The 24,667-nt window shown below is 41.9% G+C and overlaps 1 protein-coding gene, 1 long non-coding RNA gene and 1 pseudogene across 2 annotated transcripts; 1 reads left to right on the top strand and 2 right to left on the bottom strand.

Moving 5' to 3' along the window:
• Positions 1–9,157: 9,157 nt before the first annotated feature.
• On the bottom strand, positions 9,158–11,395 carry LOC145659505 (uncharacterized). Its single transcript, XR_014125724.1, has 4 exons — positions 11,358–11,395; positions 11,030–11,265; positions 10,875–10,921; positions 9,158–9,426 (listed from the first exon to the last, which is right to left on the bottom strand). It is a non-coding gene; the product is annotated as an uncharacterized LOC145659505 (long non-coding RNA).
• A 972-nt stretch (positions 11,396–12,367) lies between these two features.
• LOC145659403 (eukaryotic translation initiation factor 4 gamma 3-like) lies at positions 12,368–13,596 on the bottom strand. The gene is made up of 5 exons (XM_081721941.1): positions 13,576–13,596; positions 13,216–13,413; positions 12,886–13,032; positions 12,491–12,727; positions 12,368–12,397 (listed from the first exon to the last, which is right to left on the bottom strand). Exons 1-5 carry the CDS (start codon positions 13,594–13,596, stop codon positions 12,368–12,370), a joined length of 633 nt encoding a protein of 210 aa, XP_081578067.1.
• Positions 13,597–15,612: 2,016 nt separating this feature from the next.
• Positions 15,613–24,667, top strand: part of LOC145659402 (eukaryotic translation initiation factor 4 gamma 3-like) — a 40,492-nt pseudogene continuing 31,437 nt past the window's right edge.

Here is a 24,667-nt window from a genome sequence, read left to right as displayed (position 1 = left end):
TGGTAGCTCTAGGCTCCCCCGAGGAGATTCCAGGGGGCATTCCACTCCTCATCCGGAGTGACCGCAAAGTCCGGTTGCAGTCCTCTGCCCAAGATCCAGGGATCCCGGTAGCAGCTTGCGATGTCCTTAGACACATCCCTGTAGAAAGTCCATTTCCCATCGAAGAAGTTGGTGTCCTGTGGTGGTTGGTCATTCTGTAACGGCCCGAGTGCCACAGGGCACGGAGCAGGATGCACAGAATCCCTCGACTTTGACAGATGTTTATTAACACATGACGTAGATGACAACAGTGGCACTCACACATGACACTAAAGATGAATATGAATACACACTTAACAACTTAACATTAAGAAGGATTATATAAACATCGAAGGTGGCTACACAAATGAACGTTACCACTACAAAGACATTGACCAACAAGGGAGCATACACTGACAAGGGTTTAAATACAGACAAACACTTAACATTAAACCCCATGCAGGTGTGTGCTATCCCAGGGAGATGTGGTTACAAATTAGACAATCGTGAATCCCCCTGCACGTGGTGGGCCGTACCACGTGACTTGCGGGGGGAGCATTCCATTGCACAGACGCTCCAACTGTGATGGGGTTTGCAGATCTGTGCCCTTCTAAACTATTAGAATGAAACAGCTCGAAAGCAATTATTAGAGGCCCACCCCACACTCCCCACCCCTCAGGCTCCATGTATGTGTCTGCTTAGTCATCTCTCCACATCACTAAATAAAATCAAGCAGTCCAAGTTGTTTATGGAAAAGTAATAACAGGCTACGGAAGAAGTGAGTGATGGGAAATGAATTATGTATAAATGTAACGTTGAGCGGTAAGGAGGTGGACGCATGTGCGGAGAAGAGCGAGATTTAATAGGGGCGAATCCAGAATCAGAGTCGTTAAGGCAGTCCAGGGTCAAAGAGCTGACATGGAGAGTGCACGTATACATGATTAACAAAACAAACACACGGAGGCAAACAGGATAAGCAGGCTATAACAAAGACTAGGGAAAACTCAGGGCTAAGAAACATGAAGGCTAGAATACCCGGAGTACAAACCAACACATTCACAATTACAAAAATGCAACCATTCAAATGAACAGCAACACACTGGGATCCAGACAGGGTTTAAATACATGAACTTAATACTAGAAATGAGGGACAGGTGTTGAAAATCAAACAAGGGACGGAGTAAACGAAACTGTGCAATGGAAATAAAAAACACAAGATGGAGAACATGGAACCCAGGAGGGACTGATTGTGACAATGAACACAAAATAGGCTCACATAATTTTATGTTTATAAGTTGAAGTAGAGGAAACTGAAGAATACACATTTTGGCCATCAGAGTAAAAACAAAGGAACAGTTAGATAATGAAAGTAAAAAGGTGATTAGAAATGGTGTGTTAGCCCTACACATACTCAGCTGCAGTATATGTGAAACTCACATCACATAAAATATACCTAAATGGTTTTTTTTGTTTTGTTTTTTATAAATGATCCCTTTTATGTTTCATAAGTGCTGCAACAATTGCAACTTACTAATTCATTGTGTTGTTGTAGTTACAAGGGGTGTATGCGCATGTGTTTGTAATGTTTTGAGCTTGAGAGCAAACATGTGTGGAGTACAATTGTCTCATATGAAAGAGTATAGAAAGTCATAGTCTGATATATGACGTGAAGCCATGACTAATTAATGGCAAGGAATGAATAAAAAGGAGTGATCTTAATACCAATTTTCCTTGAACCACATCTCTCCTTGACCCCATATCTGTCTTAAGAGTTGTGAAATTCTACTGTCTAAAACCCCTATATATTCTTGATTGGAATATATTTGAAATGGGATCATCAGATCTCTGAATTTGTGGGAGATATGTTGAAACTAACACTACCAATGTCTAAATCTGGGCCGCCCTTACTAAGGTTACATCTTAAAGACCAGCAGTAACCAGCAGTATGGCCTTAGACAAAGACAGAAATAGATACTTGGTGAGTCATAATAAATCATTTTAATGATCAAATATACTGCAGATGGGATGAAAATCTTAATTCAATTAAATTTCATTGATCTGTCAAATATATTACAGATGGGATGAAAATCCCAATTAAATTAGATTTTATTGGTTTGTCAAATATACTGTCAAATATAATGCATTTGGGATGGTAAATATGCCATATGTGGGATGGTGTCAAATTCAAGTATATTTGAATTATGACAAATATAATGCACGTGGGATTGAAAATATACCAATCGTGGGATGGTGTCAAGAAAAGTTGTGAGGAGAGCCCCATTTAAAGAAGTTATATTTGTTGTAAAATACTTTATGTACGTATGTTGTTACCTGTAAACTTGTGTGTTGTGTGTTTAAACTTGTTCACTTGTGTTTTTATACATTTTCTACATTTTACATGTGCATTTGAATGTGTTTGATAAATGGTTTCCAAAGTTTATTAATATATTATGTCCTTTTTCCAGTCATGTACACAAAGTCCGGTATGCATCCAAATGTAATCAAGAGATATCTGTTGGGAGCTGAACATCTCCAGCTCGTACAATGCAATGTTTCTTCTTTGTGTCAAATGAACTTAACAATTCAAACATCCATATCTGGCCTTGTTTCTTGCCAACATACTGGTGTTTGGACCTATGGGATTACATGTCTGTTGCCTTCAATAGCTCAGTTGGTAGAGTGGAGGACTGTAGAAGTTAAACTGTTATCCTTAGTCTGTCAGTTAAAATCTGACTCAAAGGAAGTTTGTTTTTTCACATACAAGCTTCTGTTTTAATTGAGCAAAAACAAAGACCTTTCCCTGACCAGGAATTGAGCACAAGTCGCAGTGGTAAGAGTGTTGAATCCTAGCCACTCACCCACCAGCAATAAAGCTCTGATGCTTCTGACAAACAATTTTCAAACTCTGTATTCCTAGTATACTGACGATGTTTGTATGCATACTGGACTTGGGATGCATGAGCATTAGAAGGTCATAAAGCAAGGTATTCATATTTCTTTTTGTTCCACATAAAAATTAAGTTTGAAAGAGAATCCTAGCCACTAGCTCACCAGGGATAAAGGTGACAGTTTCCTCTGACATGAACATGAGCTACATTCATTGGTAACATTTCGATCAAAACCAGGCAAAAGTACTTAGTCACTAGCTGAAATAGCTCAGCTGGGTGAGTGTTAGATTGAATATCAAAAGACTCCTGGTTCAGTCCTGGGTTTTGGTAGCTGTGCAAGACCAAGCTCCTCATCAAATTGTCCTCTTTTTAAGAATATTTCATAAACTTTTACATTCCTTTACAAAAAAAGGAATACGACTTTACTGTTTTTACGCTATCATTAGAAGTCATAGTGTAATAGTGCTCTAGACTTTGAATTCAGTGATCCTACTTAAACTTTAGTGGAATTTGCACTTCCTTATGATATGTTTCCTCACTGCACAGAGAGCCATTTGAACAGTGGCTTCTGTATAAATGCTTTTGAAATGTTTTTCATTAGTTGTCTACTGGCCAAACAGCTGCACAAGGGAAGGGTAGGCGTCAGCTTGCATGTATGCTTGTGTTGGTATCCTGGTTCACACACTCCCTGTGTTTTCATGGAATGGGGCCTACCTCAGCTTCCTTTGGCTCATGGATGGGCTTTGTCCTACCAAAACAGATGATACAAATAAGTCATCTGCTTACTAAAGTTCTTGAAAATCACACTCTGCGAAGAGACAAAACACTTCTGAAACAATACACTCTAATGACAGCAACCAACATACTTAATACAGGAGTGACCTCAGGGGTGACCTCATCCAAAGGCCACAACAGGAACAACAGACTTAAGAAGGGACACATGAAATGACCTCAAAACACGCAAGTGAGCAGGTAAGTTGAGTTGATATGTGACTTCATTAATGTGCTTGGTAATTTCATATGGACCGATATACTTGGGACCTAACCTGCGACATGACCCCGGCTTGTGGAAGTCCTGTGTAGAGAGCCACACTCTGTCACCAGGTTGGTATATCGGGTTCTCCCCTCTGTGCCTGTTTGCAATTTCCTTATACATTCAGAGAGCTCATACAATACACTGATGTGTTTCCTCCCATAGCCTTTCACTCCGCTGCATCCACTCATCCACAGCGGGATAACCAGCTGATATGGAAGTCCATGGGACATTTGAGGCTGATAACCTAAAATACATTAAAAAGGATTCAAGCCACTGGATGAACTAGTAAGTGAACTTTGGGTCATTTCTGCCAATAAGAGGAACTTGGACCGGTCTGATGGATTGTTCATATAAAAACAATGTAGGAATTGGCCATTTGACTGTGGATGTAAAACTAATAGCTACCCCGATTTGTTCAATACAGGGAGCCCAAACTCGAGATGTGAATTGATGTCCCCAATATGATCATATGTCCTCTGGGATTCCAAATATATGGAACACCTGGTTAAACAAGGCTTCCACAGTTTGGCAGGCTGTAGGCATACTCGGAAACACAATGAACCACACACCCCTGGAGAATCCATCAACTACAGTGAGGACAGTAGTGTTCCCTTCGGAACAAGGGAGGTCAGTAACGCAATCTAAGGTGATGTGAGACCAAGGACTTTCTGATACGGGAAGAGGCATGAGCTTTCCTGTGGGTAGGGTCTTAGGCATCTTGCTTTGACTGCAAATTGAACATGAAGAAATATACTTATGAATATCGCTTATCATAGCCCTGAACCAGCGAGGAATGAGCCCACTTCAACAGATGGTCACAGCACAAGGTAGGTACATAATGTTTTCCTGACGGACATTCCGTTGGGATGACTGTGTCTTGTATGGCTTGTTTATTTCATCATCTATTTTATATACACTTGTCTATTTAATCAACTATTTCCCATCGTATAGATGACAGGTGTATCCAGCTAGGAAGCATAGCTTCCTTTTTGCTAGATTCCTCTTCTGTCTCCTCCAGGAAAATGCGGGATAAGGCATCAGCTTTTCTATTGCGGGTCCCGGGACAATATAATCTTAAAATGAAACCTTGAAAAGAACAAAGACCAATGGGCTTGATTGATGTGGGTTCATTTGTTTAGCTGCATGCATGTTTTCCAAATTTCTATGGTCGGTGATAACTAAAAAGGGATGATTATCCCCCTTTAGCCAATGCCTCCACTCTTCTAAGACCAGTTTATTGGCAAAAAGTTCACGTTCTCCTATTCCATAGTTATGCTCTGCCATTGATAATTTACGGGAGAAATAAGCCACTGGGTGTAACTTGGACTTGTCGTATCGTTGTGAAAGTACAGCTCCTACCCCGATGTTAGCAGCATCAGCTTCCACGACAAATGGAATGGAAGGATCAGGATGTCGAAGTATTCTAGCTGTGGTTAAAGCTTCTTTCAGTTTCCTGAATGCTTGATCAGCCTCCTGATTCCAAAGTAGCTTGGTTATTGCTCCTTTCAGGAGGGCTGTGAGAGGAGCTGCAATGCTGCTAAAATTCCATATGAAGCGTCGGTAAAAGTTTGCAAATCCCAAGAATCTCCAGAGTTTTTTAACTATAACAGGAATGGGCCACTGGAAGATGGCTTTGATCTTCTTATCATCCATAGTGATTTCACCATGGCTGATCACGTATCCTAGAAAAGTTATAGCTGGAAGGTGGAACTCACATTTCTCTCCCTTTACATATAATCCTTTATCCAGAAGAGCCTTCAGTACTGCTCATACATGTTATACATGGATTTCAATGTCAGGGGGATAGATGAGGATGTCATCAATATAACCAATAATGGATTTTCCAATGTATTCACAAAGGATATAATCGACGAAGGCCTGAAAGACAAATGGAGCCACACCGAGACCGTACAACATGACTTTGTACTCATAGTGACTTCTGGTGGTAATAAAGGTGGTTTTCCATTCATCACCTTTCTTTATCCTTATAAAATTATAAGAGCTATGGAGGTCTAATTTAGTGAAGATCTTGACCTCTCGTAATTATTCTAGAGTGACGGGAATAAGAGGTAGTGGGTATGCATCTTTCTTCGATATTTGATTGAGATTTCAGTAATCAATACAGGGGTGAAGACCTCCATCTTTCTTCTTCACAAAGAAGAAGCCCGATGCCAGGGGGGAAGTGGATGGCTGAATAAAGCCTTGGCTCAGTGCTTCATCTATATATTCTTCCATGTTCCTATCTTCTTCTTGGGAGAGAGGGTAAATATGAGCCTTGGGGAATACGGCTCCCTCCAGGAGCTCAATAAAAGAGTCATAAGGACAGTTATAAGGACTCTTACTAAAGACCATAGAGAGATCTTGGTATTCTGGAGGGAGGGAAAAGGTTTGGTCATCAGCAGGACTATCTATAGTGCTGAAACATAACTGAACAACAGGTAATGTCAAACAATTCCTCATACATTGAGATGACATACATTTCCTTTTGGGGCCATGATATGCATGGGTTATGTTGTTCTAGCCAAGGTAGACCTAAAATGACTGGAAATGATGAGGCTTCTATGACCTGAAATGAGATGAGTTCTGAATGGAGTGCCCTTGTGGTGATTCATCCAGAGCAGCCAGGTGAAGTGTAATGGTTCTACTGGAATGCCAATTCCTGTACAAGATGGGTGTGTATGAAGGTACCCTCGGCTCCTGAATCAGCTAAGGCTGTAAACATAGAGAATGCTGTATGCAGCCCAACACAGACAGCTAACCAAAACAAGCCATTGAGGTAATAAAATGATATTGTAAGCACAAAAGTATGGATGGTCCAGAATAATCTGGTTTCATGCAGGAAAGGCCTCTGTAGGCTTCAGTGTAAATCTTCAGGCCTCTTTGACAGGCTTCTAGTGGCCGCAGTCAAAGGGAGAGCCTGGATTCAAGGCTGGGACATCCTGATCAAGCACTGAAAGAGATAATATGGACATCACCGGAAGAACATATATGGGCATCTGGTGATATAGAATAGAGCAGAAATAAATAGAAGTAGTTCAGGGTGAACATAATGGTACCAAGAACCATTTGGTGTAAGTATTGAATAATGTTTGGTTTGGAGAGCAATAGAGGAACCTGGAGAAGTATTATGAAAAAATAAAAATGGTTAAGGGTCCTTGAAGAAAATGTATAAAATGTGTGCCCACTTGAGACTGTTAGACATTCTCTGGACAATGTCTCGTTTGTAACATTGAGCTCAGAATAAAGACGGGACCAGCTATTCTCTTCAATTAATTCCAGAGTCTGCATCTTTATTTCTATTTAGTGTGTACTGAGTAAACGGTCATGAACTTAGGAAGATCTAGGAATGACACTATCATCTTTCTTGGGGGCAAGATCACTAGCTTGTTTTGTAATGTGGGTTGCATGCTTCTTGTATGGTTCAGTGATGAGGCTCGGTGAGTGTGACCTCCCATCCCCCCACCAACTCTATAGGCTTCAAAAATTTGGTTGTGTAGCACGAAATCTTATTATCGAGGTACATGTCTTTGGAGGCGTTGCACGGTAGAGTCACGTAGAATCCGTTCTCTTCCATGGTGACCGGATTATAATTTCAATTTGGTTTTAGCACCCCCTTTTAATCTTTTACAACGTTAAGGACATCCTCCGCCGGAATCCAGAAATAAAAATCAAGCAAATCTTTTTTCTGTTCCTAGTTTTTTCAGATAGAATCTTTTCTATTTTAAAGGCTTTGTCTTTTCCCACTATAATCTTTTGCAGCTCCTGTTCATAAAAGGTCCCATGTATATTTTCCCCGTCGAAATCCCGTAATTTGTATATGGGAGGGTGGCCGGAAGGAGCCTTGGCCTGGCACCAACCCTTACAGGTATATTTTACAGAGGATATTATTATTCACAAATAATCTTTCTGGTGCAATTTGTTCAGGAGTGACCCAGGCCAAAACAATAAACAAAACCCACACTAATGAAAAAGAATACACCCTAAATAAACCTAACAAACAAAAGAAACATACAACAGACCTTCCTAATTTACTGACACACAAACAGAGGCAAATCCCACACCCAACAAAAATGGCAGTCACTCCCTTTCACCAGTATCCAACACCAAAGTACCAAACAAACAATATTTACACTCTTTATACACATCTAACACTAATTATTGCATTGAGTTCTGTTTAGATGTCTTTTGATTTTATATTAACACATCTACTGTTATCTATTTACCTTTTCCTTTTGTCATTATATGTCTTTTTTTTTAGCCTTTGGGCAATTCGTCTCTTCTCAATGTGTTTTATTTTCTGTGTGCAGAGAGAAGGGGTAAGAAGATACATACAGAGGTCTGGACTAGCTGTGCTGTCAAAGGTAAGGGGAAATGAAATAAATACATGTTCCAAAATGTTTTTTCAATTGTTTAGTAACCAACATTGTAAATTTTAACATTTATGATCAGCCACAGCAGTGATCAGTGGTAGCTCAGTGATTGAGGTACTTGACTTATAGTCAGAAGCTTACCAGTTCCAGCCCTACTGCTGCCAAGTTGCCACTGTTGGTTCCCTGCGCAAGGCCCTTAACCCTCAATTGCTCAAGTTATACTCACTCGTAAGTCACTTTGGATATAAGTATCAGGTAAATGTATGATTGTGTTTTTTATAATCTTGTCGACATAAATGTCATATTCAACCAGAATATGTAAAACACACTGTCAAAATGTGTTTATAAAAATACGTTTTAGTTTTAATTAATTTCTATAACTTCATGTCACTGATGTTGATATGGTTGTTTGCTAAGACAACAATGGCCACAAGATGGAGACAAAGAGCTTCCCTAGTAATCAATGAAAACAGGCATACCCTGTAACTGTATGCTATACTATTCTTTTATTTTATATTTTTCCATGATGTCCACTTACAATGTTTGCATGGCTTATATTCCAAAAATAATCATAATCTATTTTACAGAAATATTTTCCAACCTGTTTATCTTGTAGAATTAAATAGGACATGTATTACATTACGAATAAAGAATTCTGCGCTGCATACACTTAGTCATCGATAATATAACTTGCAGTTATATAACTTCTAGTGAAAATCCTTGAAGCAGTCAACACCATCATCTGAGCGAGCTCCAATTAACCCTCTGAGTTTATGTGTGAACGTTATCACACGTGTCAGTTCATAACAAGTTAAGCTTCATAATAGGTCACGAAGTGAAGAAAATTCATACCTAAGCATTATTTTTGTTTGATGTGTTTATTGATGTATTTGGGTATAACCAGGTCATTTGCCTGTTTTTATGTATTGATCTTTATTGCTCCAAAAAACTACTCACGTCTTCCAATGTTCTTGATCCCCACTTCTAAGAAATAGTAAATGGACTAATACTAGTTGTGGATAAGTATAAGACTAAACAGCCATGAACTAATTCCACACGAGGGGAGTCATCACTGGAAAGGTGTCCTGCTGCGAGACGTGCAGTGGTCCCTGTCCTGCGAACACAGAGAGACACAGAGGCAAGATACCAGTTAAAAAGGTTTGAGAAAGTACATCCTTCACTGACAAGATTCTGTTGTTTAAATGTAAATGGATCTGTGACTTGAACAGGTCTGCTCCTTCTGTCAGCCAATATAGAAACAGCTCACTGCACTACAATAAGTACACAAGATGTAATGAACTTGCTATGAGAATGATCTCAGTAAGTAATTCAAAAATGTTTTCTTTGTTCTCTTATTGTTAGTGTTTGTGTTTGCTCTTTCAAAACACTCCTGCACTCATTCCTCACACAAAAACATGAACCTGGTGTTGTTTACACAGTGACTTGGTGTAAGGCATCTGATCCATGATTTCCCCCTGGGGTCACAGGTCTCGTTTGTCACCTTTTTTTCAGGTTAAAATAAGGTTTATGAAACATATTGAATTTATTTGTGGAATAGTCACAAAGTATTGCACCACATTTCTCATGCACAATTTGAACACAATGGGATTGACTCATTTTTCTGTTTTTAAATACCTTTTCATATGTCAGAGGGGCTCTATTGGCAAAAATGTCCTATAATTGCCATGCTAGCTCAAAGTCCATAAATCGGTACTCATGTCAAGTTTCATAAGAATTACTCAAAGAAGTTTTAATTTTTTTCAGCTGTTTTCAATGAATCAGTACACCTTGGAAGGACTGATAGGTATGTAGGGGCAATACTCCGTACAAATATCAATTTGTTTCAGTCTCAACATTTTGATACCAAATTTGTGAAGATTGGAGAAAGGTCATACGACTAGTGTGTTACAGTTAATCAGCAACATAAAAAGCAGTAGGATATTTAAATTCAAAGTAATTTCTACAAGAATCAACATTATAGCAGTCCACTGAAGCCAGTGCTATGATTAGCCAATTACCTGAAAAACATTAGCCAATGTTTGAGTCATCCTTAAGAATCCTCCAGTTTGCTTACAGAAGCAGTATGCAAAATTTCATCTTGATCAGAAGAGCAATTGTTGAGAAACAGTTATCTGCATATTATAATGCCCCATATTGACAAAACTGCTACATTTGTTAAGATACCTCAAAGTCAATACTGGTATAAGTCTTTTAAATTTCATGAAATCTGAACATGTCGTTCAGGAGTTACAGCTAGTTAAAATTAAAGTTAAAGCCTGACCTTTGTACTACTACATTGTACTACTAATATTAGCCTGGAATAGGGCAGCTGTATTTTTTATGTCAGGTTTTTGTTTAAATAATTATTGAGATTCAGACTCTTGCAAATATTTTGACACCAATTTCACTCAGATTGTGTGAAAATCCTAGGACTGGTTTGAAATTAGCAAAAAATAAACAAACAAACAAAAAAACTGAAATCTAATGGGCAGTGCCTATCTGAATTCAGGAGAAACCAAGGAAGAATAAAATAAAAATAAATAATAATATTTCTATATTCACCTCTGCCTCTTGTTTTGAACATCTGCAAATGTTACATTTAGTTTTGTCTGCAGTTCATAAAGGAAAAAGCAAAAATAAATTAGTGTCTGAACGTTTGTTTCTTTGTCACACAGTTTTATTATTGTTTTGAATTACTGTATTGTCTTTTAGCACACATTGGCAAATGTGTCCATCCTCCTGTCAATTGTCCTTGGACTTGTCCTCGGCCTCGCACAGCCAGGTGAAAAAGGCTGTCATGGATTTGAGGGCCACACCTTCGCCTCTTGTTGTCCTTGAACAGCAGCTGCTGGTGCACCTTCCTCTGCTCCTCCTGCTCCTCAAATTTGGCCTCCTTGTGGATCTGCTCAATGGTCTTGGGCCCCTGGTCAGCTCGCCATGACACCCAGTTATGCTAGAAAAACAAAATCAGCAGACGCATACTTTTGCATCACCATGTGCTGGAATGGCAAACACAAACACACAAACACAGGCAGAGTCTCTAACCAGTCGCAGGTCGATGACGTCCTGGAGCAGGAACCGAATGCGTGAGGAAGCCCTCCTCTCCTTCACTGTCCTTTCTATATAACTAAAGTAGTGATCCATTTGTGGCTGAGAGAGAAAGAGAGAAAGAGAGAGAGAGAGAGAGAGAGAGAGAGAGAGAGAGAAAGAAAGAGAGAGAGAGAGAGAGAGGAGTGTGTAAGAGAAATGTTGACAAATTTCAGGTATTCTTCACCTTTCGATTCGATCAGGTCTGCTCTCAGCTAAACTCATGTCGCAAGACGTTTATGACTCTTATGTAAACCCTGCTGCCTTGCACGTTGGTCAGTGCTGTAAGGCAGTTCACTGCCACTGTGGCTGTAGCTGTGCTGTAATCAGCTGCACTTGGCTTTGGGGAATCCAGTGTGCAGCAGCAGGACGCAGAAAACGTGGAGGAGGCTGTGAGAGCACGCTCCCGTGGGCCTGGACAAAACCTTCTAACAGCTGACCAGTTCTGAATAAAAGCCTTTCATTTTGTCAGCTGCAGTAGGAGCAGAGCTAACAACCACACTAACAACTTCACTAAACAACATGAACTTGGACACTTTTAAAATCATTGCCAAGGCCTAATAATACACTGATATCAGCACAGCATGCTAGTCGCACTATAGATGACGATCCTAATTAGTTGGCTACCCTGTAGTCAGAGTGCAGGCAACAGGCAAGCAACAGAAAACACTGATGGCAAAACTTTTATAGACAACATTTAAACATGCTTGTTTTTTGGTTAAAAGCATGCATGGAAATGTAAAAACATTTTTTTTAAATACAATAAAAAAGACCAGGACAATAACTTTCACACTAGATGGTGACTGAACTGTCAACATTACAACTGCTGTTCCTACCAGAGACAAAATGGACAGTCAAGATACAATATTCAAAACATCTTCATTCAGTTTTGTTGTGTAAAGTACTTGCTGTGAAAAACGCATCATGGACAAAATCCGGAAAAATGTGCACAGTCGCGGCACTGCACACTAGCACTCACCTACGCATGCACCGTAAACCTTTACATGACATATTAAAGATAAACCGATGCAAGTGCTGAGCATGTGCTGAGAATATTAAATCAACCCAGACCAGGACCGCGGCCTGCTTACCCTGGCCTTCTCCAAGTCCAGTTCTTTGCCAATGGCTGTGAGGAGGTGGCACAGACGCTCCAGGCTCTCCTCGTTGTGGTTCATGAATAACTTTACCACGCAGTCGTGCATGATGGCTTCTGACAGCATGCGCAGCTTGAACAGCTCCCCGATCAACTTGATGTTGCCGATGGACCTCCTGTGGGCCTTGTCCTTTGCCTCCTCCAGATCCTGCTTCAGCCTCTCCCGCTCACTGGCCTTGCAAGGAGTAACCAGAACAAAGACAAAAGCAAGAAACAACACGCTTGGACCCGATAACGACCTGGCCGCCTCCTAGCACTGCTGCTGATTTCAGTCCCCTTTCTCGTGATCTGTGGGTTGGTGAGTCGGGTAAACTAGACAGGAGCGGTGCTTACTGAAGTGGTCACTTCCAGCTGGTGTCGCAGCTTCTCCAAAACATCATTGTTGACCTTGTCCTTCTCAAACTCCTTCTGACAGCGGTTCAGCAGCAGCTTTTGGAAACTCACAGTGCTGGTGGGCTTGTCTGCAATGGGTACTTTTAACTACACAGGAAAGACATGTAGGAGAAATACTTGGGTATAAGACAGTGTTGAGAGTTCTGTTACTACACGGAAGCTGATTAAAGCTCCATGTCAATTTAGAGTGGTTCGAACAGAATTCAATTCTGTGTGGCATTTGTTTTTGTATGGAACTTCAGCAGCAATGTATGGGAACATGTTACTCACCTTAGCCAGACAGCTGCACATATTGCCATAGGCCATAGAGAAGCTGGGCTCATCGATGGCTTTTTCAAAAACCAGGTCAACGACACCTTTGAGGCGCTCCTCCGTGTCGATGGTGAGGTCCATCACCTGCTTCATCAGCTGGTTAAACATCTGCGGTGTCAGTTTGTTCAGGATACTGCGCACCTTCTGGAAAAGCTCCTGGAGAGGAAAACAGACTACTGACTAAGCTTTCCATTACAAAGATCCCAATCTTTTGTTAAATTCAGCAGTTCTTCCACATAATGACTAACTCCTCACTTTCACCAAATTTTTACTCTGCCATTTGGAACTTCGTCATGAACAAAAATCACTCAGCTTTACTATGTAGACTGAAAAAGGCATCATACATCAATCACAATTTCCGAGAAGTGTAGCACTGGCAGCAAACAGTTTATCAAATCTTATCAACTAAAACCCCTCATGTGCTCCAAATTCAAATTAAAAGAAAACCCATTAGAACTACCTACAAGAATTTCAGATTTAATCAACATATAACTCCTACAAAAAAACAATAAATACATAATAACCAAATCTGATCCAATAATAATCCTACCGACCAGACAATGCAATGAAGATCTGTCAATCTCTCCCAATGCTGAATTGCACACAAATTTGCAAGAATATTTTTAACACAACCACTGGCCACTAACCTAAAATATATACAAGATCATCCACAGAATACGCTACTGTTCACACAAAACACAGTAGATAACTATATGCATGCCATAATGCACAGTACACCCATAAAACATTTTTGGCAGGAAGCTGCCAACCTTTTATCACACTCTCTAAATATCCCTCGGCCCTCATCTCCAGCAGTGTCTGCTAGGAGACACGTCAGCAATCACTGGGACAGAAAAGGTCTCCACAGCATACAACATTAATCCAAGAAAACTATACTTGCGAACTGACAAACAAAAAAGTACCATTACTCACTAGAGAAACTTACTACTGAATTGCAATGGAAAAAGTTTTATGCATGCATCAAAAACAAAACTACTCTTTTTTAACTCAGTCTGAACACCTCACTTCAATAATCTACAATACTCTTTCACCAAAATCAACATCACAATCAACACAAGGAACAACAAGCACACAAGATCTGGCCCTCAGTATCATCACACCCCCTGTTTACACTAGAAACCAATGTCCCCCTGCATAGCTACATTCGTGCACACTCCCCACACACCCACCCAATTAAACAATGACCCCAATTCTTGAAGAGCATATTTCGAAAAAAAAATTAAGTAGCTTTCAAGCCCACCATAACAGGATGTGACTCTGAAATCTGAAAACAGGGTACGGCGGAGTGAGGTGCTGAGCTGAGTTTTCTGGGTCTCGGGGTTCTGTGTGTTCTCCCTTTTCATGCCAGGCTTCCAAGCATTATTGGCCTTCTTCAGCTGCACCTCGTTGTTCATGGAAACGTTGCTGATGATCTTGCGGGGAGGTGTTTGATCTAGAAAAGAACAGAGTCAAGTCAAAGTCCATCAGCCCCTCTCCATGGAATGGTTTTAAAGGTCCCCTAAGGCCAATGTTTTAGCAGGCTTACCTTGTCCAGTACCACATCAGAGATGTAAGGAAGCCCCTCTGGCTTCTGCATGCAGGCAGGCATGAACTGGAAGGCCAACAGGAAGTCTCTATCATACTGCCTCTTCCCATCCTTCAGCTCTGGCTCTGCATGCAGAGAGGGGTACAGTGAGCACCTGGAGAGAGGAATCACCTCTCTGTCAGGACACTGGGCCTGCCCCACAGGAGTGTCCTCTTTTGGCTTCTTCCAGGTGTTGGGTAAACTAATAGCTGTAAAACATAACAAATCAGTCTGGTGTCTTTTTAGTGTCCTAACATAGCATGTCTTGCATGTGGTTATTTACCTTGACTCAAGCTTTGCCTAAGATTGGGCTGTAAGATGGGCTCCACTTTATCCTCCAGCAAGACCTCTGGCTCCTTCCCAGTCTCTTTCAGCTCTGCCCCAGTGGAGGCTCCACAGGCCAGGCCTGCCTCTATAACAGCCTGGCCTGGGAGAGTGAGGCCTGAAGGAGCAGCAGTGCTGGAAGGCAATGAGGGCGTCAGCATGCCTGTGGCAACTGCCTCTCCGGCTGCTGGAATTGCAGCCTTCGCCGGACAGTAGGCCTCCAGGGCCAGGCCGGCGGGGCTGGGCTCTGAGATGGGAGCATGTGGCCGAGGAGGGCTGGGGGCAGGCTGTAGCTGGGAGGTGTGGCTGGGCTGGAAGCCCGGATCACTGCAGGGAGGAGTGGGATTTCTTTCGGCCAGCCCGTTGACAGCCTTGAGCACCTGAATTGGAGAGATAGGCAGTGCTGAGGGGCATGCTGGGCCTCCAGTTTCTCTGGCTCTGGAGAGATGGCTGGCTCAGGCTTTGGTGAAGCGCTGCGGGGGTCTGTCCCCTCTGCTGCTAACAAACGCTTGGAGGGGCCAGGAGCTGGAGCTGAGGCTACATTGGGGGCTGGTTCTAGGCCAGAGGGAGGAAGCTCTGATTTCTCAGGGGGATAAGAGTCTGGGGTGGGGGCAGGAGTGGGAGCTGGAGCTGGGACAGGTCCATGTGCAGAGACAGGGGCAGGAGCAAAAGCAGGACTGCCGGGCTATCGTCTCTGCACAGGAGGCTCGACTGGCTGTAGCGCTGGTGATGAAGACTTCAGCATTGCACACTCAAGCTTTGGCTTGTCATCTACAGCCAATCACAGATGAGGGTTGGGAAAGTTGAACCACCAAAAAGGGGGAAAAAAATTTAAATAAAATAAAAAAATCAGTGAAGTCAAAAGCAAACCATCCACAAAAACTAGTACTAGTTTCATAAGGAAGTTCATGCATGTGCTAGCTAGCCCTAAACCAGCTGTGTGTGTGTGTGATGTGTAGTTAGAGGGTTGAAAGGGACAGTGAGGCCTGACCTGGTTTCAAGTCCACGGGAGCAGGAAGGACCTGAGCACTGTCCACGTTATACATCACATTACCTTGCTCTGCTACCTGGCTGTTCAGCTGCTAGGATTTGAGGTAGAAAATGTGAGGATAATGAGGGTGTGGACATAAAAACTAGCAAAAGGCAGAAAAGATGGAGAGAGAGAGAGAGAGAGAGAGAGAGAGAGAGAGAGAGAGAAATACTGCACACACATGCAGAAGAAGGAGAATGGCAACGAGCGTGGGGGGGTGAGAACAGCACAGCACAGCACAGCATAATTAGAGAAGTGAGTAGAAAAAGAGGCAAAGAGAGAGAGAGAGGAAATGAGAAAGCACAAGAGGGCAAAAGATCCAGCCGCAAAGGCACAAAATGTGACAAGCATGGGGTGGTTAAATAAATGGGCAGGGGAAATAGAGAAAGAGAGGAATGAGGAACACTTAACTTTTAGGGAAAGAGGACACAAAGTAAGTGCAACAACGCAGTAGTGAGTGTTCCCTTTAAAGAGAGGCCTTTCCTCAGAGAAGCTGAGGTGCTCAGGTTTTGGCTGAATCGTTCTTACAGGGCCTTTACGTGGGCTGTCTGTGTAGAGGGAACACGAGGGAAGAGCAGGAGGATTCGAGTGGCTGTGAGGGAGAACTAAGATGGAGGCAGATGAAAGAATAGGCACGGCAAGTCGGAACATCAAAACACATCTGAGAAGCCTTCTTAAATCAGAACAGCCACAATCACACAAGCTACTGGAACAAGTCAAATATGACGGAGGAGGGTCAACGGTGCGAGCGAATCAATGAAGGAGGAAGAGAGAAAGGCTGGAAATCAAACTACACCATCAGCTTTTGTTGCTGATTGTATGATGCTTTTAATAGGACAAGACAATGAAAGCCAGCCAAACAACCAAACAACCAGCTCAGAGCTTATTATGAGGGAGGACTACATGAGAGAGTACTTTGACCTGTGGAGTGGATCATGCGAGGCAGCGGCCTGCAGCCGATCAGGGGCTCGGGCTGCGGGACTGAATGGCTTACCTGTGGAGCAGTAGGGGTAGTGCAGGGACGTCCCACTGGTGGGCTTGTGTTCTGGCTAACGCCTACTCCTGACATGATCCCCTCTGTGATATCCTTGCCATCCTGGTTAGGGTCTCGGATACGGATCTTAGCGAACAGCAAGTTATTTGCATCTATTAAGTCAATCCACGATTAAATTAATTTCACCTCTGAAGCAGGGGGAATACTCACTGTTTTCTTTTCCCTCTTAGTGGGTGGAGGCTGCTGAGCTGTATGCACTATTATGGATGGAGATTGGGTGTATATGGTCTGGCCAGGATAGTATGAAGGCCCTGCCACTAGTGGTGACCAAAAAAAAGCACTGGTTTCAGTTAGAGAGCAAACGACAAACCAGTTTTAGCCAGCAGGAATACCTAGAAGAAAGGTCTCTTTATCGGTGAGAGCAAGCATGTGTGTTTCCGAGGTGGGGGTAGGGAAAGGGAAGTCCAAACTCACTATATGCTAGTGGGCAGTCTGCAGGAAAGAGCCCAGGGTAGAATGTAGTGGGTCCTGTGGGCTGGATGGAGTACTGCTGGGGATGTCCCACGTAGGGAAGGCCACTGTGGCGATACTGAGAATGAAACAGAACAGCAGAGGTAAAGGGCCTAGCACCAGACATGGCCATTCATATAGCACACTCCTAAAGGAAATATTCAAAGCAGCAAACAAACAAAAAATACAAAAAAATCTACTTTTTACACTGAAAAAAAAAACTAAACTAGAACTTCTCATTTCTGCTTCCAAGATAAAACATATTTTTATCTACACATTTTAGGAGCAGTTTATTTATTGCTGGCCAACCTGTTTATAGACAGATTTTCAACCCATTTGCTACACTGTGTACATATTTGCACAGGCGCTTTTCTCTGCTCTGGGTACCTGGGGCACGTACTACTGGAGTACGTAGTACTGGGCGGTCTGGGATGAGGTGAAGGGCATGGGCGTCATGAACATCATGATGGGCTGGCCGGACACAGGTCGAATGGAAGGGCTGTTACCTGGAATGGCAGGCTGGGCTGTCTGCATCTGAGGGCTCTAGAAAAGCTGAGAGAGGAGAGGAGTGGAGAGTGAGGGTCACAGAGCAGCGTGGCGTACGCCGCAGCAGCCGGCTCAGACGCTCGGCTCGAAGTGAAGACTTTAGTCAAGAGTTGAGTCGTGGACTCTACAGCAGTTGTACTGGGAATGTTGAGGAGATATATACATTAAAAAAAAAAAAGTTTAAAATTTTCAAGGGATTTTGAATGTCCTATTAGGCTAGGCATGCAAGATACGAGAAGAAAACCTTTCAAGAGTCTGTTTCACATGCATGGCACTAATACAAGAGTGACTGAACTAGCATGAAAAATTAAATCATTAAAAGAAATGACGGATGCAGCTAATTAGCCATGATTGCAGGAGAGGAGATATATATGTAATAGACAACTAATCTTGAATGTAAATTTGTACTGATAACCTGAGTCTATCAATGCCAATGCTGACAAAATATCATGACATGAGCTAGAATTCAGAATGTGACAAACCCCCATCCCAGTTGGCTTTGATGCTCAGAATGGGAACACAGTGAGGGAATTCCTTCTACATGAGAAACAGTAAAATCAGCCTAAGAGGTGATTTTCACATACTGTCTCCCACCGAGCTGTTGCCATCTTAACATTTTCTGGACATAAAATCCTCCCTCCAGCAGTTATGCAGGCAGGCAGAAATGAACCTTTGTATGGGCTCCTGGGTAATGGAGCAGCCATACCATATCCAAAACAGATTATTAAAAAGCACTGGTGTCCAAAGGAAATAAAGAGAAACAGACTAAAAAAGACTAAACATAAAAGACTAAACATAGGTGCTGGCGTCCTCCGAACTGGGGAGCAGAGTGGAGTGCAGGTGCACCACTGAGCTACTGGAATGTCTTTCAATGCATTTTTTGAAGACTGCAAAATTACCTGAATGGATCTGAATCCTCCCTTGAATCCTCCCTTGAGAGAGAAGCTAGTGGAAGAACGCACTAATGGGTGTGGAGGGTCAGAGAGACTGCAACACACTCACATACACTGGCAGACACGATTTAAACAAATCTAGATTTCGGAACAGTTTTTTTTTTTTTTTTAATGACGGAATTGAACAATGTTGTCACAGTGGAATTGTGAGTTCAGAGGCAGAGCAAATGTGTTCCACTAACCTTCCTGGCCCTTTAAGTGCACTACTGCAGATAGACTGAAAACAAATTTCACATAAATAAAAATACACTGTAACACTTGAAAACATAAACACAGACAAGCACTGAATGAGTGGTAAAGGGCATTAAAGTCTAAGTATTACATGGAGATCACCATTCACATTTTCAATTCTTTCCTTTGACCAAACAACTCACATCAACAGCCAAGGCACTGCACTGGCTTTCTAAAAGGAGATGGCAGATGGCACTATAAATTAGCTTCACTCAAAAATGGGAGAAAACAAGGAATGCAGCATGTTATGCGCTCGTGTACATAGTTCGGTCACACATCTCTGCTATGGTCTTCCAACGTACACTGCCCTTGATATGAGGCAATATGGCCACCTACTGTAAGCTCAACCTTGGGTCACGATATCATGCAGAGCCTTCATAATACCCTATGCTTCTGTGCATGTGCTAGTCAGATTCAAGCTTAAATATCGTCTCTCTCAGCTAGCACAGCCCGGCCTCGCCTGTCTACAAAACGTCCAAGAGGTCTCCGTTACACTAGACAAATGTTGCTGTTTTGTATTCACAGAGAACATTTATCCAAGTATGGGAGACAGGAATCCATCTGCCTCTGAGATTGATGTGTGAGTTGGGGAGCGGAGTACAGTGGCTAGAAGGCTAAACTTGGCGATGTTTTACCATAGGCACACAGTGGAGCATGCAGCATACAGTGGGAGGTGCTGCGCTGCGGCGGCGGACATTAGCTGCTGGTGGGCAGGACGAGAGAGCAAACTGGGGGTGGAGGAGGGTGGGGGGAGCCAGGCAGAGACTGTGGGGGCAGGATGCGTGCAGATGCATGTCAAATGCTGCAGGAAGCTGGACCATGTTGCTGACAAGTTCATTTAATCTTTTGAAGCCAACTTACAGCACATGCATGTCTGTGTTGTATCTGGGCTTGGTGTAGTAGGGTCAAGGAAGATTTATTTTTAGCTGAAGATGTCTATCAATAGCAACACACTTCCCTCTAGCTGCAGATAACCATATTTACTGCTAAACTTTGGCTGACATCTCAAGTGAGGCGCACTTCATACAGAATGAATACAAGTGTTAATTTACTGTCTTGTGCAGTTTAATACAACAAGCTCATGGTTCATTGCAGGTGGAGCCACCGTCCTTGTTGATTGAAAACCTTAAGAAGCAGAAGCAACAGTCCTATTCCAAGCTAGAGAAAAAAGGCACAGGACTCTCACACAGCAGACTCTGAAATGGAGGATCTCTCACATTAAGGTATGGCTATGCAGCCTTGACATTTTACCTCCAGACATTCTTGTGTGGTTCCTAGAGTTTTCCCACATTCCAGTAATTTTCTCAAGTACACTTTAAATAGAAAATAAAGATATAGACGCAGTAATTAATTGAAGAGAATAGCCGGTGCCATCTTTATTCTGAGCTCAGTGTTGCATACAGACGAGGCATTGTCCAGAGAATGTCTAACAGTCTCAGGTGGGTTCAATCTTTATACATTTTCATCAAATTACAAAACCATTTTTTATTAAAATTGTATCTTTAGGCGGTATCCTGGCCTCAATCCCGGACTTAACACAGAGGCCATATTTGGTCATTCTCACTTCCTGCTTACTTCCGAAGCCTAATTGGGTCTTTTACAATTCCTGCCATCATATTATTACATTAATAATTTCATTTTATTACCTCACTTGAGTACACCTCTGGCTGGACATTGAACCACTTGGTTGTAATCCTAAATGAATCATGAATGATGCAATCAAAGGATCACTGCTTGAAGCCAAGCAAAAAAGTTTGATTTTGCACATTCACAGACATGACGAACCAGCAGGAGGAGCCAAGACTCATGTGAACTGTGTGGGAAAGTAGACTTTGCACATACTGTAGAACAAAACCGCTTTGATGAAGTTGTAAGCAAAGAGGTATTAAGAACTTAAGTCTGTGTAAATCCTGATAAGCAATTGTAGTTCAGAAGTGTTTGAATATCTGTATTGTTTGTTTGTATTTTCACAGGCCAAAAACAAGTACTGATTAGCAAGATTTACTACCTCCCAGTACACCATTTCTTTTTACTGCCTGAGCAGATGTTGATGGAAGTCAAAAGGCCAACAGAAGCAACAGCCATCTGGTGGTTGCTTCCAGACTACCAGATCAGCTTGATATTCTCTATTGCCTCTCTCTGGCAGAAGACCCACCAGGTCATTCCACATTTGCATAGTTTTGGTGATGCTGTTTGCTTTGGCTTCAGTGTCACTTTGGTGGGCTTCTTTGGGTGGGATGACTCCCCCGCTGAGAGTGTGCGGGCTGTTGTGGAGAGAGGATGTGTCTCCAGAGTCACATCCAGACCCACATATGGCCAACGCAACCAGAAAAGCACAGGTGAGGAAGGCAAGGCTTCTGAGAGCTACCAGCCAAGCAGGTGTGGACAGAAAAGAGGTGCTCTGTAGCAAAGGAAAGGAAGCTGATTGCTTGGTATGTAAAAGGATAGAAACCTGGAAGCTGGTGTGGATAGTATGAAACCCACCAAAAACGAAAACAACAGCTTCATTTGGAAAAAAAAACAAACAAACAAAAAAACCCGCAAAATGCAGCAAGAGAAAACAGGTCTTTGCTTATCTTAGATAAATCAATGTTTGAGATAATCAATGCTTAAAAAAGCATGGTAGCCAGGAACAAAAAAGTAACCAAAAGTATTCAAGGTGAAATGTGCAGTGTATTGGCTCAGTCATTTCAACTGTTCCCCAATTTTTTATATCAATTTTCATCTCTGACAAGGAAGATGTGGAGGGGAACCTAGGAGCCTGTTGGACAGGGTAATGAACTGGATTGCAGGCTCAAACACTGTGGGTTATATGCACTTGAAGGACAGTGTTCACTACCAGTTCCGTGTACGTCCTTTTTTTCTAGCGTCACTTTGTATCAACCGGGAAGGAGCAACTGTCATTCACACCCAACAGGAATGCAGCGAGTTGTGACCGTGAGAATTCTTGGCTATGGAATCGCCTAAAAGTATCTTAAGCACTTCAGCACCATTCTAAGACAACCACTGACAATAATTACTCACCTTAATGAATGCTTTGTCCGCATCTTGGCTGCATCTGAGCTGGTGGTTGAAAAGCAGGGCCGGCAGCTGTCGGTTCTGGTGCTTGATGTCATACTGCTCAGCGGTCTGACAGGCCCACACAACTCGTAGGTCTGTTCAAGGTGGCGCTTGTACACCTCGATTTCCATTGTAATTGTCCTGTACAACCATTAAAAATTTGACAGAAGTTAAAAAACAGCAGAACGGTTTGTTACAACTGGAAAAATAAATAAATAAGAAAATATTGTTTGTTGTTGTACATGAAAGTCAGTGAGCCATGAGGAAAAACCCTCCTGTCCAAAGTTCTGATCAGCAGTTATGACCTACTAACACTGCAATCAAAATGCATGGGCAAAAGATGCATTACTGAAAAAACACTCTGCAGATCTGGAATTCATGTCACCACAGTCAAAGTTGAAGGTATTGTTCGGTGAAAAGAAAACAAATGCATCAAAGTTTGCGTTATACTCAGTAAGAACTCAGTAGAGGAAGAAAATGCAAAATAGTAAGAGACCTCTGTGCATGAGTCAGTGGCTCAATAGTTTATTTTTCATAAATATTCCTGCTTTTGATTTTAAAAAGCCATTTCGTCGTTACAAACATCACGGTTATATTTTGGAAGTTATTTGCAGTTCCATGCTAAACTAAAGCCAGTACAGGGATTAGCATGGCAGGCCTAGTGAGTCTAAGTGGCTATCCTAACTATGAAGCTTCTTCAGTGTTATTTAATAAATGCCATGAAATGTAGCCTAAAATTAATTTGTATCCTAAAATTCATGAAATAATTTTTTTATAAAACAGGTCCGTGAAATTAACTGACGTTCTTGTGAAATTAGTAGAGTCCTATTATAAGCGCCTTCCATTGCACACGGTATTATGACGTCACAATGTTGCCATGTGTCCTCACTATTCGGCTACAAATAGGTAGAAATAGATACGGTCATTTAACTAGACGACATACAAAGCTTTGAAACAATTTGTAACGTGTCCAAGTTGAGACAGGAACGTTCATTGACGGTGAGTATACATAAATTAATATTAGCTAATTATGCTCGTAAATTTCTTATATTATTCAATACCTGGGGGTATATTTACTGTCACATCTTAGGAAATACAAGGTAAACACAATTTCAAGATGTCATTTTTGCTCTCACAATAAGGGCCAGTTTGTGAAAGAGACTAGCACTATACAAGAGGGAAAGGCCTGCGGCTAGATAACTTGGTCATAGTCTAATTTTAATTCTCTAGCTATCCAGCTAGCTAACATTAGCCAGACTGTCATTGCAAAGATAGGCAAGTTGACCATATATAAATAAGTGTGGTTTGTGTGAATCTAATTCGATTGATTTATGTATTTCACTGTCGGCGGGTTTTGTTTTCCTCTATAGTCTGTAATCTGGTAGGAAATAGAGGACTATCTTGCCAAAGTGAGTATCGGTAACAATTTTGCTTAGTAACAGCGCAAGTTACTTAGCAACGGTCATTACACGTTTTAAATAGGCGCGTGCGTCGCTACTGGTCTTGGTGCAACAGGCGTAAACTTGTCTATGAAAATGATCTTTTAGCTTCTACCAGTTTAGCAATTAATCCCAATTGGTGCAACTGATCCATGGAGACAAGAATTCAGAGCGGGTGTCCAATCAGTTCTGGCGCCCCTCAAGTTCACGTCCCTTTAAGACATCAAATCCTCGGGCACGCGCGTTTACTGAAAAGAAATGAACTCCGACTGAAACAAGTTTATGAAAGGTGTTATGGACACACTGCTTAAGTCTGTCATCGGTGTTGAACAACACAAGGAGTATCGCACCGTGTCGCTCCCAATCCCCGGACATCTAACGACACCTGCCCTTTATTACCTTGATTCATGTTCGTATATAAAGCCTCTTGTTTGGTATTCCATTTGCGAAGTTTCGTTTGGTACAGCGAGCGCGTTTGATCCCTGTTCGTACGGTTCCTGCCTTTTGGCCTATCGTGTTTTGGATTGTTTTATCTAGTCTTTATTCTGCCCAATAAAGCACTAAATGTGTAGTTGCGTGCGACTCCCGTCTTGCCCACTTCTCCAAACTAAAACTATGGTTTTATATATATATATATATATATATATATATATATTTGTAGTCAAATTATTTTCTATTTATTTTGATTGAACCATAATTCAAGAAACGTCAGTTGTACTGCGTTTATTAGCGTGACAA

The sequence above is a fragment of the Electrophorus electricus genome, chromosome 10, assembly GCF_041902795.1.
Source record: "Electrophorus electricus isolate QZ-2024a chromosome 10, ASM4190279v1, whole genome shotgun sequence".
NCBI classification, from domain to species: domain Eukaryota; kingdom Metazoa; phylum Chordata; class Actinopteri; order Gymnotiformes; family Gymnotidae; genus Electrophorus; species Electrophorus electricus.
Note: the sequence above shows the minus strand (reverse complement) of the source record. Positions and strands in the feature narration are given on the sequence as shown.